Genomic DNA, 17,301 nt, shown 5'->3' on the forward strand with positions numbered 1-17,301 from the left:
CCAGTGCGGGAAATGAGGCTGCCCGTGTTTGTTTTCCCTGTTAACCATCTCCCACCTCTCACTGGGCCCTGAGCCTTCGCAGGGCAAGCCACGCGCCTTTGCCTGAGGCGCTCACGCAGGTGTGGGCGCGCAGGGGCCGACTTGTGTCAAGTCTGCAGTGGCAAGTTAGGAGCCAAGCAAGAAACTAGGAATCGGAGTCTGTGTGTTCCATTTCTTCCGCCCTCTGCCCACCCAGGCCGCAGGAGGCCCCACTCCAGGGCTGGGGAGGTGAGAGCCGCAGAACCACCAGAAACCCCGAAGCACGCGAGACAGGGAGCCCGGAGCGGTGCCACCACACCGCCGGCGGTGCGCTCGGCCTGGGCCCACCCCCCAACTTGGATTTCATAGGGCCGGGGGGGTGAGCCCAGTGCCACCCCGCACCCCCCGCCGCCCACTCCTCTCCTCTCCCCTTCCGCGCCCCACCCGGGGAAGCCCCAACGCACACGAGAGCGCAGGGAGTCCCGCCCCGCGGTGGCAGCGCGCAGGGCCATGCGGGCGACGGGGATGGCAGCCCCAGCGATCCCGGGCTCCTGGGGTCTCGCCGGGGTGGGGGGCGCGGAGGAGGGCGGGGCGTAGCCTGGGCCTCCCGCCGCGACGGGGCGGGACAATGGGGCCCCACCCCGGCGAGGGAGGGCGGAGGCGGCGTGCGCTCGGCCCGCGGCGCGCTTGCTCGCGGCTGCTGCGGGGCTGAGGCTGGAGCGGGCGGGGAGGGGCACGGGTGGGAGCGCGGAGGAGGGAGGGGGAGGCGGCGGCAGCGCGTGTCGCGGGCGGGCGGGCGGCTGGCACCAGGCTTGTAAATAAACTGCGATGCTGTCTCGGGCTCGCCGGCCCGGGTGCCGCCGCCGCCGCCGCCCGGGAGCGCAGGTGCCAGGCTCCCGCCGCCGCGCGCCCTAGCGCTTCGGCTCCAGCCTCGCGCTCGCGCCGGCTCCCTGCAGCCCCCCGGTCCGCGCCCCCTCGGGGTCCCGCGGCTGACCCGTGCGGGATGTGACCCCGTCGGCCCCCCGCCCCTGCCCCCCCGGGGGGCCCGCCTGTGCCTGCTTTTGGGGGTAGGGTGGGTGGGGAGAGGCGCGCGGATCATGGCATTGGAGTTCCCCGGGCTTGCAGCCGCCGTCGCCGCCGCCTCGTCCACGCTCCCCGGGCGCCCCTTCTTCCCCCAGCAGGAGCGGAAACCGCGAAGCAGCCGGCGGGGGCGAGGCAGATGGGGCTCAAGGCGCGCAGGGCGGCGGGGGCGGCTGGCGGCGGCGGCGGCGAAGGGGGCGGCGGGGGCGGCGGGGCCGCTAACCCAGCCGGGGGGGACGCGGCGGCGGCCGGCGACGAGGAGCGGAAAGTGGGGCTGGCGCCCGGCGACGCGGAGCAAGTCACCTTGGCGCTCGGGGCCGGGGCCGACAAAGACGGGACCCTGCTGCTGGAGGGCGGTGGCCGCGACGAGGGGCTGCGGCGGACCCCGCAGGGCATCGGGCTGCTGGCCAAGACCCCGCTGAGCCGGCCGGCCAACAGGAACAACGCCAAGTGCCGGCGCATCCAAACTTTGATCTACGACGCCCTGGAGAGACCGCGGGGCTGGGCGCTGCTCTACCACGCGCTCGTGTGAGTACCGGGCCAGGGGCCCCCGCGCGGCTGGGGCTCGGGGTGGGGCTGCAGCCGAGGTGGCTCCGGGCTCGGAAAACCGCAGCTGCGTCCCGCGGGGTCGGGGAGCGGGCTGCCCCGGGCGCGCGCTTCTCTGCCCTCCTGGCGCTGGACGGCGGGGCGGAGAAGACCCGAGAGCGGCTCCCGGCTGTCTGGGCGAGGGGCGGCCTGGCGCGCGCGGTGCGCGTTTGTGGCACCCTCTCGGGCGTTGGTGTTGAAGCGAAAGAGAATTCTGCGTATTTTCTAAATAACGGTGGCGTTGAAGCGGACCGAGCGAGCCCTCCAGGAACGCTTGCTGCTTGGGGCGGCCGCCTTCTGTGGGGCTCGCCGCTGAGTTGAGCTTCCTGGAGTTGGGGGTGGGAGCGGTGCGCACTGTCCGTAGTGAATGTGTGTAGGTGTGCGTCTCTGGGTCTGTGAGTGTGTGAGCGCGTGCACATTGCCTGCGTGTGCAGCCCTTCCTAGGGCTCTGTACTGGTATGGGAAGGAACCTGGTGTTGCTCTGGGAGCTTGCACTGGTCAAAATGCATAGCTTTGGATTCTTCCCGGGAAGTGTGTGTGTGTGTGTGTGTGTGTGTACGCACGCCCGTGCGCACGGGGTTGTGTGTCTCAGCCTAGGCTGTGGAGCTGGGCCTTCATGGAGCCAGATGAGGGGGCTGGGGATTATCTTGGCTGATGCATCTCCATGATTTGGGTTCTGATCTCCTTTTAGTCTCCCTTGCTGCCCCCTGTTTTGCTTTGGCTGATCAAGGGCACTGGGGGTGGGGAGCCCCTGGGTCAGAGGTCCCTTCTCGAGCACGGGGGAGGAATCTCCTTGCTAATCTGGATTGGAGTGCGTGCCCAGAAGGAATAGAACTCCCTTCTGCACCTGACACTGGGGGTGTAGAGAGGGCGGCAGCGGTGGCTCCTCAGGCCGGGTCCTGTTGGCCAGCACTCCTCTTGGGGCTGGCAGGGCACTTCCAGCTATAGCCCCTTCCTGGTTGTGGCTTAGCTGTCCTGCCGACTGCTTCGCAGGTAGCTGCAGCATCACCGGGGATCGGCCGTGACCACGACACCCTCCCCACCTTGCGTATTAGGCAGTGGATTTTTCTCTCCGCCTCCTCCAATCAACCGATTGAGGTGGTCAGAGGGTCTCAGGGCACCGCGGAGTTCTCGCCTCACCTGCCAATCTTCCTTGGTTGCAAGTGCGCTTCCTGATTTGGCCACCAGGTGGGGGCGTCCACACAGAACCTTAAGACTTAGCAACAGGTTTTTTCACAGAGGTGACCAAAGCCTGCAGAGGGTGCCTCCCTGGAAACTCGAGGACCCAGCAGGAGGCATGGGGTGGGGAGTGTTCTGCCAGAAACATGGATTCCGGGCGGATCCAGCCTTTGGTGTGTGCGTGCACACATGTGTGGCAGGTGTTAGCGAGCTGGCTGGAGAGAGGCTTAGCAAGAACTGCCTTTTCATTTGCCCTGTGTTTGGTTACACTGAAGTGAAGTGCATCTTGGAATATGTGACAGTAAAAATAAAGGCACAGCATGTTATTTGAGTGTACACAAGCACGCACTGCCTCACGTGTCCCTTGCGTGTAAATGACGCTCTGCATCTAGTGGGTATGAGTTCCCACTGGAGCCGGTGGAGTCGCTCTTTCTTCTCTCACCTTTCCCAGCCAACATCCCAGCCCTGCCTTGCCCACTGTGGGCAAGGGATCGCCAGGGCCTGTTACAAACAGAGCCTCAATTTCATCCTGCTCTTGAATTATTCCGTCCCCTAGCAGCAGGGTTGATAATGCCAAAACTGTAGCCTCAGGTTCCCAGGAGCATCCAGCAGAATGTGAGCCTTTGTGAGAAGGAGGAATCCCAGGCCTTAGCTGGTCATTTTCCTGCGTGGAACTATGGTCGGCATTTTAGAGATGAGGAGGTGAACACCTCAGCCATAAGATCACTTGTGCAAGATCACATGGCTAACATTCTGGAGCTCCCATTGGAATACAGTGGGTCAAACCTGTTGTAGCTGAGCCTGAATCCTGGTTCTGACCTCCTGCTGACAATCGGTGGGCTTTGGGTGTTTTGTGAAAAGCCACTGGGCATGCCCAGGGCCCATTGTAGTGGTCCTGCACATAGTTGGCAAAGGTGGGAAGTGAGTGTTCGCAGGAGCTGGTTAGAACCCAGAAACACAGTGTAGGGAAGTGTGGCATGGATTGGGCTGTGGGGGCTGAAGGTTGTGGATCCTGATGAGTTGGGAGTTGTACAGGGAAATCCATGTTGGTTTGGGCATGAGCTGCTAATACTCAGAACTTAAGCTTGGTAAGTGATGCATCCAACACCTTTCCCCCAGCTTCCAAGGAAGTCCTGTCAAGTGAACATAACTGAACCTTTCGTTGATGATTCAGGGTTTTGCAAGGCAATGAAAGTCATGCTTCGAAGCATCCATTATCTGTCATGAGGACACTAAGTAGGCAGAGTCAGCCCAACAGGATTCTGGTGAGGAGAGTGATCCTTGGAAGTCTTGTACTGCAGGAAGAGCAAAAAGACAGACCAGCCATGCCTTACCCCGTGCGAGCGAGCTCCTCGCTGCCATTTTAATCCTCATGGCTGGAAGAGGTTCTGATGTGGTGGCCTTGGAGTTCACGTCTGCATTTTGCCTTAAGTCTTCGTGGCTTTGCACAAGGCAAAGTAGGGGTAACCTGGAAGTGGGTGTGTGCGTGTGTATGTGTGTGCAGAAACACATGGTGGTGTTTCGGCTTGGAGAAGACAGTGTCTAGGCATATAGAGAGCCCAGATTTCCAGCACTTGGTATTCGTTATCTGATCCTGATTAGAGATCTCCTTAAAAGTCTTACACACCTGATGTCGTGACTGGCCTGCTAGGGGAGCGATGCCGGCTCCATATTGGCACTGTGGTGGGCTTGGCACTGCCCAGGCACCCTGCTGGCACACTGCAATGCCCCCTGATACGTTCTGAGGTGGGCTGGCCCCAGGGACCAGTGAGGAAACACAGGAACCAGCAGCTGCCCTGGGATGGAAAGGGCCTGGAGGATCTGAAGTCCCCGAGGTCGGGGGGAGAGGCAGATCTCCTGCTCACTCCAGCAGGGATTCATTTGGTCTTGGCAAGTTTGGAGTGGGAGAACACTGGGCTCCCAGGCCTGCTGTGCTGCCTCTTACAGCGGGCATGGCCTTAGGCTAGTTCCTGTATCTGTCACCGTGACTTGCTTCATCTGAACAATGCCATGACTCAGTCTCATAGGCTTCTGTGAGGCCAAGAGCACCTTGCAGAGAAGTGCGCAATCATAGGTAGTTACCGGGGTTAGGAAAGTGGTTCAGTCCACAGCTATTTCTCAAGTGCTTTCTCTGTGCCAGGCATTCTTCTAGATAATAAAGATGCAACAGTAAACAAAACCAGACAATCCAATTTCTACCCCATGGAACATATGTCCTGATAACAGGATTGTTAATGTGAGCAGAAAGCTCAGAATTGGGTCATCTGGTCAACCTCCTGGCCAGAGCAGGAGGAATCCTTCCTTGGTGTCTTGGCTGGCCCTGCAGCCTGTGATCCATCGCTGAAGGGATACCAGCTTTCCTCCCTGGACAAGGCTGGCTTCATTTCTCTGTTGTGCCCATTCTTCTCTCACTTCTCTTGATGTTCTCTTGGTTTTTCTAGTCGACCGCAGGCCACTATCAGCTTATCTCATCCTACTCAGCTCCCTCTTTGAATCCCACCCTCCTTACAGTGTTGACTTCCTTCTTATTGAGAACTGGCGCCCAAATAGGATGCCGGCACTGCAGGCAGCGGCTTAACCTGGTATGCCAGAGTGCAGGCCCCTAGAATTGAATTTCTTGAGTGTGAGAACTTCATTGTGGCCGCTCTGTTGCTGAATGTTCTATTTTCTGAAGACATGCGTGCTGCCATAGGTGTGACAAGTCATTGTGCCAGCAGCCTACCGTCAATAGTTCTGATGATGTGGGTACACATGCAGAGAGGGTGAGAAAAAGAAGCAAATATGGCAAAAACTATCAACAGTTGGTGAATCTAGGTAAAGAGAATGTGCAAGTATTCTATTTTTTTTTAACTTAATATTTTTAAAAAGTTAAAAAATTTTTTTAAAAAGAGTCAACACAGACACACAGGGCACACACGTGAATACGAGGAGTGGCATTGTACAAAGCCAGGCCTGAGCAACGCTGGCCGAGCTGAATGGGCCTTCTTAGATCCATGGATTGCATCAGTAGACCATAGCTCCAGGCTCCTCTCGGCCTTGGACTTGGCCCAGGTAGATGGACACCCAGCGGAAAGGTGCCACTTAGTGTGCACACAGCCCGTTCACTTCCAGGCTGCACTTGCTGCGACCCTGTGAGTGCCAAGTCTTGTGCCATGCCGTTGAGGGAGATGAGCCAAAGTTCTTTCCCTTTGGAGAGAGACACTTGCAACAGCTAAATTTAAACAGCCTAGCAAATGCAATGATAGAATGCAAATGAGGAGCTCAGGAGGGCAGGCAAGAGAAAGCCCCACTGACCCCTGGGCTGTAGCCAGGGAGCCTTCTCCTAGGGAGCTGCAAGGAGGTAGAGACGGGTGAGGGGTCTGCTGCGTGCCCACTCGAGGACTAGCTTCCCTCTCCTGTGTGCAGAACTGTATCCTGAGTCGAATTCAGTGCCAAGTTATCATTCTTGCATTATTTGGAAGGTCTCCCTTTCAGGTCTGTATTCACCGTTTAAGTCCATGGGTGTCTATAAGTTTCATAAATAAGCGAGATCCCCTAGTCAAGGTCAAGTTTCTGCTCCTTTCTCTCTTTTCTTCTGGTTCTGGAGGTTCAGACAGAATGCAAACAAGCTTTGTTTAACAACTGGGGTGGTGTAGAGGCCAAGGAAAACATTCCTTCAAAGTCAGTCTTTGAATCTGGCCAAAATAAAAACTGTTTTCCACGTGCTGTGCTCTGTGGTTCTGGGTGGCCCACGACAGCTGTAGGTTTGTCAGAAGGTGCATTGGATGTGCTTGAGAAGAGCGTCATTAACTGGATGCTTTGGACAAATCTCTTATCACACTCTGCAAAAGGGGCATTGCAATGAGCATTGCGCAGGATTGGTGTGAGAACCCCACGAGCCAAGGTGTCGGGGGGCCCTTTAACAATGACCCAGTGTGCAGCATTCTGAGAGTGCATTTTCCTAAAGTTCTAGAAAGATCAGGTGGCTCCCACAGTCGAGACCTCAGCCCTGCCAGGTTGCAGCAGCTGCCCGGGTCGGATCCGCCAGCTTCTGTCTGCGTTGCATCACCTGACCTTCGCTGCTTGTTTTAGGAAACTGTTAGCCAGATAACTTGGCACCTGTACCTGCAGGGCTATTGGCTTCTCTAGGATGAGCAACTTTTGAAAGACTGAAGAGAATAAAAGCTTTGGGGACGGCAAGATCGAAGTCAGGATGGAAATCCAGGCCCCCTTGGCTTTGCAGGTGGCATAGGATGCTAGTCAGACCCCACGAAACCACAGGCTTGTTGGAAGGGACATTTCATTTTGCCCCATAAAAGACAGGAATTTTCTTTTCTTGAAATGTCCAGAGAACACTTGGGCTGTACCTCAGGGACAAGCTTGCCTCTTGCATGTGGTCTGTGAGTAGATGGGAATAAGCACTTAGGCAGTTGTTATCATGGGCATCCCATACATGGACGCTGGTCAGCTTCCTGCTGAAGTGGGCTTTTCTCCATGCTGATGACCCCAGGGCCGGGATCTCCTTTCCTCCTGTCCCTCCCTCCCTCAGGAACCCTGTGAGATTGGATGCTATAACAGAGTGTGGCAGTTGAGTAGAGGTGTGTAAACCAGCATATTGATGACAGCTAACACTTTACATCATCTGATGGCTTATCATGTCGCCTCTTGGGAAGTACCACCATCTGACCAATGTCATGGTTGCCTTCTCTCTCTCTCTCTCTCATATACTAGTAACCACAGAAGCTGCAGCTGGAGCCTTCTACAAATGACCACGTCCAGTGTTCTTGAGCCAATGCTGTACTGGGGAAGCGGGCAGGCTCCATGTAGGCTTCTCTGTCATTGCTATTTTTGTGAATTTGTCACAACTGCTTAAGTTCATTTCTACCATAATGTCTTCTTAAGGGGATGGGGAGGAATCTTGTTCAATGAGACTTGGACTCATCCAGCCCAGCCCGCCTGTCCTCCTGGGAAGCTGTTGAACCCCATCTCCCACTTCTGCCCCATGCCTGCTTCGTCCCACCCCACATATGTCCATCATGGACTTGCCTGCGCCTGGTGATGCCAGTCCAGAAATGAAGGCGGCAGCCTCAGTAATCAGACAGTCGACAGTCTAACCAGGCTCATCCACAGAGAGTTACTTCTCATCCGTTGCCGGGATGTATAAGCATGGCACTGAGAGAGGCAGCTGGCAGATTGAAGAACTGAGGCTGGCAGAGCTAGAAGGGACTGCACAGTAGGGGACGCGGAGGCCCAGGGTCCTTGGAAACTCACCCGAGGTCACACTGCTGACCCGTGGGAGGACCCCACGGTTGAGGGGGTCTCCTTCCATTGCAGGCTCCCCCTACAGTCTCCAGGCAGCCTTGCAGCTTGGGAGGGGGACTGACTGAAGGCCTGGGTCCTGTAGGATTGCAACTGTCTTACTGAGAACCTGAATCCAGTCCTGTCCAAAGTGTGCTGGCTCAATAGGATCTTTTGCTGTATTTCAGGAAAGCTGGGACTGTTTGTTCAGAATGTTTGCTTTCAGAGGCAAAGCAGTTACTGCCCACGGCTGCACTTTCACCTGGATTCTTGCGAGTTATTTATTCGTGTTCAGAAGAAAGCGCAGGCTGACTGATCAGGCGTCTGCACCAGGTGCCCCCTCGCCAGGAGGGCCTCTCTTCCTGCTGAAATAGCACAGCTGAGATCCTCTCTTGTCCACCCCCTCCTCTCCAACCCAGTCCAGCCCTCGGGCCAGAAGCCTGCAAGTCAGTCCCTGGTCTCCATTGAGCATAGTCCTGAGCTGAGGCATTGCAAACCCTTGTATCAGTGACAGCTAAGTTGCTATTTACTGGGTTGTTTGCAAAGTCACCTGGGGGCAGCACCAGCATTTGTTCCGTTCCTGGTTTATTTTCACTGGTAACAGTTCATGACGATTCGGGTGCACTTTTCCATGCCTTTGGGTTAAGCATTCTCGATGACTCCTTGAGGTGTGGCTGAGAGTCCAGGAGACCCCGGCCCAGCCATTGGGAAACCCAGGATCTCACCTTGAGTCTTCTGCAGCCTTGTTCTGTAGGCTTCTGCAAGTCATCTTAACGTCTTATAACCTCAGTTTGCTCATCTGAGAAAGGAACCTAATGCTCCCCGCCTTCTGTGGTGCTTAAGTAGTTAGTGGTCTTACTCCACACGCATCTTGTATGGTAGTCTGCCGTGGTCACATGTTAGTTTGCAGCCCCTGCCCCAAGCCCCACTTTCAGGCAAGGAGCTCGTGTGCGTGTCGGGGCCTTAACCCAGAGTGGCTGGATCTTGTTTTAGTAACCTCCTTTTGAGGAGTCTTTTCAGCCTTGCCTGAACATTTAATACTATGGTTGCACTGTGTCTGGTGTTGGGAACTCTGTGCGTATCTGAGCTTGATACATAAGGGAAGTTAATTTTTTTTTCCTACCCTATCCCACCCTGCAAGAACCAAGTTTGCTCCCTTGGAGGCAATACCACCCTATAGAGAAGGCCTGATTTAGGAGATTAGTCTGAGAAAACTTGGAGAAAAAAGTAAATTTGTGGAAAATGGGCAAGACGAGAAGAGGAAGCAGGCAGCTATAGGAGCCATGCTGCTCAGTCTTCCTGGGGAACTGTGGAGTGTGGTGTGGAAGAGCCCAGAATGTTCCCTGAACCCCACCCACCACCAACCAAGGACTGCTTCCGGGGACAGAGACATCCCTTGGCCATAACCTGTGCATTTGCACTGAAGACATTCCTGTCACTTACTGTTCCCAAATGTGCTGTTTTCTTAGTATTCTTAGGCATAGGAAGTCTGCAGGCCTAGCGGTCACGGTAACCCTGTGGCGTCTTTTCCTCTCATTAATTTTTCATTGGGCTTCGCCATTGAGGAAGAACATCTGAATTACAAGGATCTCAACACGTGGATTCAGTACGTGGTGTCTAATAGCAGGGAGCCCTTCCTGTGTGCCAAGGTGATGGAGCTTTCAAGAACCTGGGGAAGCTTGTGCTGTCTGCCTTAGGTGCAAAGAGCCGGCTCCTGGTTGGGACGGAGGTGGGCTCACATATGTAATCCTCACCAAATAAAATAGTGGTTGTTTGAAGGACGTGTGGAGACTTCGGTCCTGCTGGCTGTGTAGTCCTGAGTGGCTTCTGTGACACAGGGAGCGAAACTCCCTCCACCCACTCTGTGTTCTCTCCTATGAGGCCATCATAAGGAAGGGCAGGTCTTTGACATGGTAACTAAGGTGCTGTTTGAATGCCTGCTTCCTGTATCAAAGGGCCTGGTTTGAGTCCTGGCTCCTCTGCTTCTGATCCGGCTTCCTGCTGAGATGCACCTTAGAGAAGTGATGACTCAAGTGCTCCAGTCCCTGCCACCTGCCTGGGAGACGAGATGCCTGCCACATGGGCATTTGGGGAATGAACTAACAGAGGGAAGACCTTCGTCTGTGTACCTGTATCTGTCTGCCTTTTGAATAAAATGAAAGAATTTTTAAAATCATTGTGATTCATTTATAGGCTGTGTCCTAGCAACTCGATGCAATGCCATCACTTCCCAAAGGCCTCACCTGCAGGCAACATAAGGGGATCCAAAGTCTACCTTAATCCAGCCACTTTTAACCCATTAACCATTATGATTAGACTTGGGGGCTCACACACATGCATGAGTTTTGGGAGCCAGGTCCTATTCAGTCTGTCCCAGCACATGTTGAGTTGGGGTTCAGCTCAGTTGCCAAAGCCATTTCAATGGCTCAGGGGAGGTCCTGAGCCCACTCCTGCCTTCATGTACAATGGGGGCCATGACTGCACTACACATTTAGGGACGAAGATTTGGCTTATGTTCTCACTGCAGTAGAATCATAAAGCAGGAGAGAGAAGACCTGGAGCTGGGTTTGCGTTGTGCCTCTCATACGTACAAGGATCCCTTCTGCACATGCCGGAGTCTAAGAGAGCACTGACACACCTGCCAGTCTTGCTGCTTTACTCGACTCACTGCCAGCACCCAAGGGGTGTGAGCTTCAGTGACAGAAGCGCTGGTTTGGAATCCTGGCTGTGTCCTTTTTAGCAAACCACTTACTCAACTCCAATGTGTTTTCTCACATGTGGCGTAGAGCAGCCTCTCCATGGGGTAAGAAAGATATGAAATGACCAGAACGCAGTCCAGAGTCTGGTCTGGACTTCGGGTGGGTGTTGGTTCAGTAGCCTTTCCTTCCCTGTTATTTCTCCATCATGCTAAGGTAATAACAAGTTCAGTGAGTGAGAGTAGTGTTGGAGTAGATATTGCGACCTCTACCCCAAGTGATGCCCTGCCTATGATGCAGTCCCGCTAGAACACAGCCTCAGATCGAGCGTGTGCAATTCTACGGGGCTTACAAACATTTGTGCACTCTGCTCACTTGCCCGGAAAGGAAAGTTGTGTCTGTGGGTATGAGAAGCCAGCACCTTTTCTCTCTGAATGCACTGTTGTGTTTGTATCTGGTGGAAAATGAATTCTGTTGAATGCACCAGTTTCTCTTTTTCGCGTTGGCTTCCAGGATTGTGCCAGACTTCCGACTCCAGTAGAGCAAAAACCTTAGAGACTCTCGTTCTGGGTTCTTTCTTCCTGGAGACTTTTCCTCTCCTCAGGCTGTCTGGATGACACTTCCTATTCCAAATACATGTTAACTTTTCTTTGCTATTTGCAGTCATATTTTCTGTCTTTCCCTGATGCCTCCTGTTGGGGAAGTACATGAAGGAAGGAAGGAAGGGAGAGAGGGAGGGAGGGAGGGAGGGAGGGAGGGGAGGAGGAAGGGAGGAAGGAAGAAACTGCTGTGTACAAGCACAGAACTTGGCTCCTGATAGGAGCTTTATAAATAAGTGCAGGAATGTACCAAGCAAACCCACACTAACTAGTGGTTTGAAACCTGCTCAATGAGTCTAGGTTGTTTCATGGTTAGGAATATGCCCTGGACCAAATTGCATCTTCCAAAAACAGTTGTTTCGCAAGTCAAAACCTGATGAAGGTTAAAGTAGTTGTTCAGTGTCTTCCATGAGAGCTAACAGTGGCTCTGGATGCTGTGTCGAATGAAGTGTATGTGTGTGTGTGTCTAAGGAGGCAGAGAGAGAGAGAGGAGGGAGGGTGAGTGCTGGGTGGAAAGAGAAAGGCTACTCTTCAATTTTCAGGTGCCAGCAACGGGATCATCCCTTCTGTCTTTTACTGACCTACTCTGCCCGAGGTGCTGGATTAACCAGAGGCATTGCTGCGTTGGCTCCTTGTCGCAATGCTATCAGATGTGTAACATTGGCCTGATTTGCAGAGGGGACACTGAGGCTCAGAACAGTGGTCTGATGTCACAGGGTTTTCCAGGGGCAGGACCAGGAATTCGCTTGATACTTTGTGAATGCGGCAGCTGTGCTGGGGTCAGGAGCTCTGGGGTCACGTCCAACATGGTCACTCCCTGGCTACTGATTTTCTTTTCTTCCAGAGGCTTTTTTATTGTAGTAGAATTTGCATACTTTAAAAATCACTATTTTAAGGTTTGCAAGTCAGTAATTTTTAGTTTCTTTATGAGGTTGTGCAATACCTGGTTGATTTGTACAGTTTTCACTGACTAGTGTTAGTCTGGACTAGCATGCCACTATTAAAACAATCATTTGGATTCTTTTTCTCATAAGAAAAGTCCATAGAAGACACTGCTAATAGGGTGAAAAAACAAGCCATTGCCTGGAGAAATATTTGCAAGACATGCATCAGATGAACAGCTTGTATAAAACATCCAAAGAACTCTTCAAACTCAACAATCCCAAGAGCAATTCAGTTACAAGTAGATGTGGCTCTGTTCTGATTCCAGTTTCCTACTGGTGCACACTCCTGGAAACAGCAGGTGTTGGCTCTAGCAGTTGAGTGCTCACCTCCATATGGGATTGACTCCCTGGCTCCTGGCAATGGGCTATTGAGGGAAGTGAACCAGTAGATGGAAAGAAGAGCTCTTTGTCCCTGCAGCTTGAATAAATACAAACATAACAAAAGTTCAGCAACAACATAGAAAACAATGGTAACACAGAACAACAAGGTGTAGATAACAAAAAAGCAATGTAAGCCATACCAAGATACCATTTTTCTTTCTTTTTTTTTTTAAAGGTTTATTCATTTGAAAGAGTTACAGAGAGGGAGAGAGGAAGAGAGAGAGGAAGAGAGAGAGGGAGAGAGAGGAGAGAGAGAGAGAGAGAGAGAGAGAGATCTTCCATCTGCTGGTTCACTGTCCAGATGGCCACAACAGCCAGGGCTGGGTCAGGCCAAAGCCAGGTTCCAGGAACTTCCTCCAGATTTCCCACATTGGTAGCAGTGGCCCAAACACTTGGTCCATCTTCTGTTTTCCCAGGACGTTAGCAGGGAGCTGGACTAGAAGTGGGGCAGCTGGAATTTGAACTGGCACCCATGTGGGATGCCAACATTGCAGGGGGGTGGCTTTACCCACTAGGCTGCAATGTGCCCCCATTTTTCTTTATAAATTGGCAAAATTTAAAAACGTGTTTCATCAGCAAGGCTAGGGACAACAAATTCTGCTTACATTGCTGGTGAGAGTGCAGAATCTTAGAATCCCTGAGGAGTACAGTGTGAGTGCATCTAACAATCACACGTGCTGCACAGGCATTGTGGTGCCACAGGTCAAGCCGCCACTCTGCACCTCTGCTTCTTGTATCACAATCCCCGCTCTGATTCCCGGCTACTCCACACTTCCGGCCCCGCCTCTGCTGATGCACCTGGGAGGCAGCAGATGTTGGCTCCAGTGCTTGGGGCCTTTTCACCCATGTTGGAGACCAAGGTGGAGTTCCTGGCTCCTGGCCTCAGCCTGAACCAGCCATGGCTCTTGTGGCCATCTGGGAAGTGAAGCACCAGAGGAAACACCTCTTTCTGTGGACGGAAGACGTTTCTCTCTCTCTCTGTCTCCTCGGTCTCTGCCTTCCCCTGTGTCTCTATCTCTCACTCTGCCTTTCAATTAAATTTAAAGAAAAAGTTTTTAATAAATCATGTATATGAACTAACCCTTTTCTGGAATTTACCCTGAGGATTCTCCTTCATAAATATGAAACCGTGTGTAAGGCAGTATTTCGTGTAGCTGCAAAATACTCCAGGTTACTCAAGGTAGCATTCTCCATAACAGCAAAGTAGTAGAAACAGTGCAAATGCCTGTCAGGTGGAAACTAAACAATTAAAGTACGGTCCATTTACAATAAAACAAAAAACAAACAAAAAAGAACAAAACACGCAATATCTGAATAGAAATTTCAACAAAGAAGATATACAAATGACAAACATGCTCAGTATCTTGGGGGACTGCAAATTAAAACTACAATCTATGTCACTGTAAACCTAGTAGAATGGGTGTGGCTAAAATCCGAAACAATGGAAGTAGCAAATGTTGGTGAGAATGTGGAGCAACAGGAACTTTACTTCACTGCTGGTGGGATGACAACTGGAGCCAGCCTTGGAGGACAGTTGGACCATTTCTTACAAAGCTGAACACTGTGTTATTACAGAATCCTGAAATTATGCTGCATGGTATTTTCCCAATTCATCCAAAGTCTTATATCGACGCTAGAATCTTCATGCCAGTGTTTATAGTAGCTTTACCTTGATCATCCAGAGTTGCAACCACAATGCTCTTTGATAGGTGAATGAATAAAAAAGCTATCACACATCCATGCAATGGATTATAATTCATTATATACAGAAATGAGCTGGTGTGAGCGTTGTTGCACAGCCAGTTAAACCACCATGTGGAATGCCTGCATTCCATACTGTAGTGTCTGGGCAGAGTCTCGGCTACCGTGCACTTCTGATCCAGCTTCCTACTAATGGCAATGGATGATGGCCGCCGAAGTGCTTGGGCCCCTGCCACCCACACGGGGAGACTCAGCTGGGGTTGCTGGCGTGGGCGTGACTCAGCCTCAGCGGTGTGGCAGTTGGGGTGTAAACCAGCAGATGGACAAGCTCCTTTCCTCCTGTCTCTCCTTCTCTCTGTGTCACTCTGACTTTCACATGCAATGACTAAATCTTAAAAATGGAAAGAAATGAGCTATCAAGTTCTGAAAGGCATGAATGAAGCTTAAATGCCGATTGCTAAGTGAGAGAGGCCAGTGTGAAAGGCCTACACACTGGATGATTTTAATCACACAACATAAAAAGCAAAGCTACGCAGAGACTGAGAAGATCCGTGGATGCTGGGGGCTCGGAGGAAGGGAGGAGGTTTGCATAGATGAGGCGCAGGCGATATTTTAAGGTGATGGAATGAATTCTGCAATGGTAGGTACATGACTTCATGCATTTGTCAAATCCGGTAGAACTTTCAACACAAGGAATGAATGTTTACAGATTAACTTATATAGATGAGGTAAGGGAACCCTAGGAAGAATATAGATGTTGACTAAAGAATCTAGCAGGGTTACAAGTAGATGAAACTTTCTCATGGAAGATGATGGAGGGAAAAGGTGCTGGCCGGTGTAACTTTGACAATGAGTGGAGCCTGGGAGACTGAAAGCAAAAGGAGCGGCACATAAGCACTGCAGCTCAGGGGGTGAAGTTGCTCCCATAGGGATACAAGCGGTGATTCTGATGCTGTTCTGTGTATCCTGGAGCGGAATAGTTCAGCAAAGTGATGGTGATGGTGGAGCGAGGCTTTCCACCATTGGAGTGAGGATTCACAGAAGAGCAAAGGAGTCTAGATTAGCTTAATATAAACACAGGTGGCTATGTATAGCAATATCTGTAAATACATGTGGATGCATGGGCCCATGTACACACACACACACATTTCTTGTGCTGTCAGTTGAGTAGGCCTACAAGGTCAACTCCCCTGGTGGCCACATGCACACCTAGCACACAGGTCTTGGTTTCTGATACTGTTCTGCAGGAAAAGGAAACCAGGATCCAATTTGAGAAAAGCTTAGGACCTCTGGTGTTGCCAGAAAGTAAGGAAATGGGTGGAAACTCCCAGTGATGACATGGGAGCCGTCATGGAGCAGTGTGGTTGGAGCTGGAACAACTTGAGGAAGAAAAAAGTAGCTCTTCAAAAAGCTTGTAGAAAATGGAATTCAAAGCTAAGTTTAATTTGGTGCAAAAAAAAAAAAATTGAGAGACCCATGCGAAAGGGGAGCTTCAAGCATTGCATGGAAGATGCGTGCATTTAATTTGCAACAACATAAACTCATCTTTAAATGGTTTTGAGGTTTACTTATTTGAGAGGGAGAGAGCCCTCCCATTCATTAATCGACTCCCCAAATAGCCAGGGTTGGGTGGGCTGAAGCTGGGAATGGGAACTCAGCCCCGGTGTCCCACATGGGTGGCTTGGATGCAATGACTTGAGGCATCATCTGCTGTTTCCCACAGTTGCTGTAGCAGGAAGCTGGAATCGGGAGTGGAGCTGGGACTTGAACTCCAATATTGGGGTAGGGGTGTCCCAACCAGCTTCCTAACTGCCTTTCACTTATCTTTTAATCCTTTTTTCCACAAACTTTTTGAGTTGTCTTCATGTTGGAATATAATCAAAGTATAGAACAAATAACCATGAATTCACAGTGGTATACATAAATGAGTGAATAAGCAGGAGAAGGAGGAGAGACACTTATTCCAAGGAGAAGAATTCCAGGTCATCTATGCAGACACGGTGCCCTCCAGGAGAGGGAGCGTACTCTGGGCTGCATAGAGTGATGTCCTCCCAAAGAGCAGAGTGTGGAAAGGGGGTTTCGTAAAGAACATGACCGTGGAGGAACCTGACGTGAAGCCAAGGGACCCAGGGTAGCATCCATGGTGATTAGTCATGTAAATAGTAGGTGCTGTTGATGTGACGTCATAAAATGGCATTTTGCTGTAGACTTCCAAAGCCTGTCACCCCATTTTCAGCATGAGGCTGTGCAACCACACAAATTCCGACAGAGGAGTCTGCACTTAACACGTGACACCTAAGCACGCTCTAGACAGCTTATGTAGCTCTCTAGATCCTCTAAAGCAGGAAAAGCCTGAGACATAGTCACAGCACAGAGACGCCTGTGGAAATGTGGACAGCTAAATGAAATGCGGCATCCTGGGGAAGAAAACCAGGCAGTAGGTATAAACTAAGGAAAGCTGAGTAATTATGGACTTTAGTTAATTATAACGCATTAGTATTGACTTGTTAATTGTAACAAATGTGGCAAACTAGTGGGAGATGTTAATTATGGGGAACACTGCAGGTGTACTGGAACACTACTGCATTCTTGGTATTTCTGTAAACAGAAAATAATAAAAATATGAAATATTAATTTTTTAAAAAAGAGTTGGTGGGTTTGTGCGTGAAGGCTTAGAGCACACTTGTAAGTCCACAGACCTTGGACCCCGGACCCCACAGTTGCTGAGCGGCAGCTGAGATAGGGACTTGGGCTGCCTGGTTCCAAGGCTACCCCAGCTTTCTCTCCTCCCCTTTATTCTGCCCTTGCTTAGATACCACCCGTGGAATGATGATTTCTCTG

At 51.8% G+C, this 17,301-nt stretch overlaps 1 protein-coding gene across 1 annotated transcript in view; it reads left to right on the forward strand.

The window, feature by feature from the left end:
- The first annotated feature begins 1,237 nt into the window (after nucleotides 1-1,237).
- Nucleotides 1,238-17,301, forward strand: part of KCNQ3 (potassium voltage-gated channel subfamily Q member 3) — a 343,382-nt gene continuing 327,318 nt past the window's right edge. The window contains exon 1 of the mRNA XM_062189451.1: nucleotides 1,238-1,626. Coding sequence (XP_062045435.1) covers nucleotides 1,238-1,626 — 389 coding nt within the window. The remainder of the gene's footprint in view (nucleotides 1,627-17,301) is intronic.

The sequence above is a fragment of the Lepus europaeus genome, chromosome 4, assembly GCF_033115175.1.
Source record: "Lepus europaeus isolate LE1 chromosome 4, mLepTim1.pri, whole genome shotgun sequence".
NCBI classification, from domain to species: Eukaryota; Metazoa; Chordata; class Mammalia; order Lagomorpha; family Leporidae; genus Lepus; species Lepus europaeus.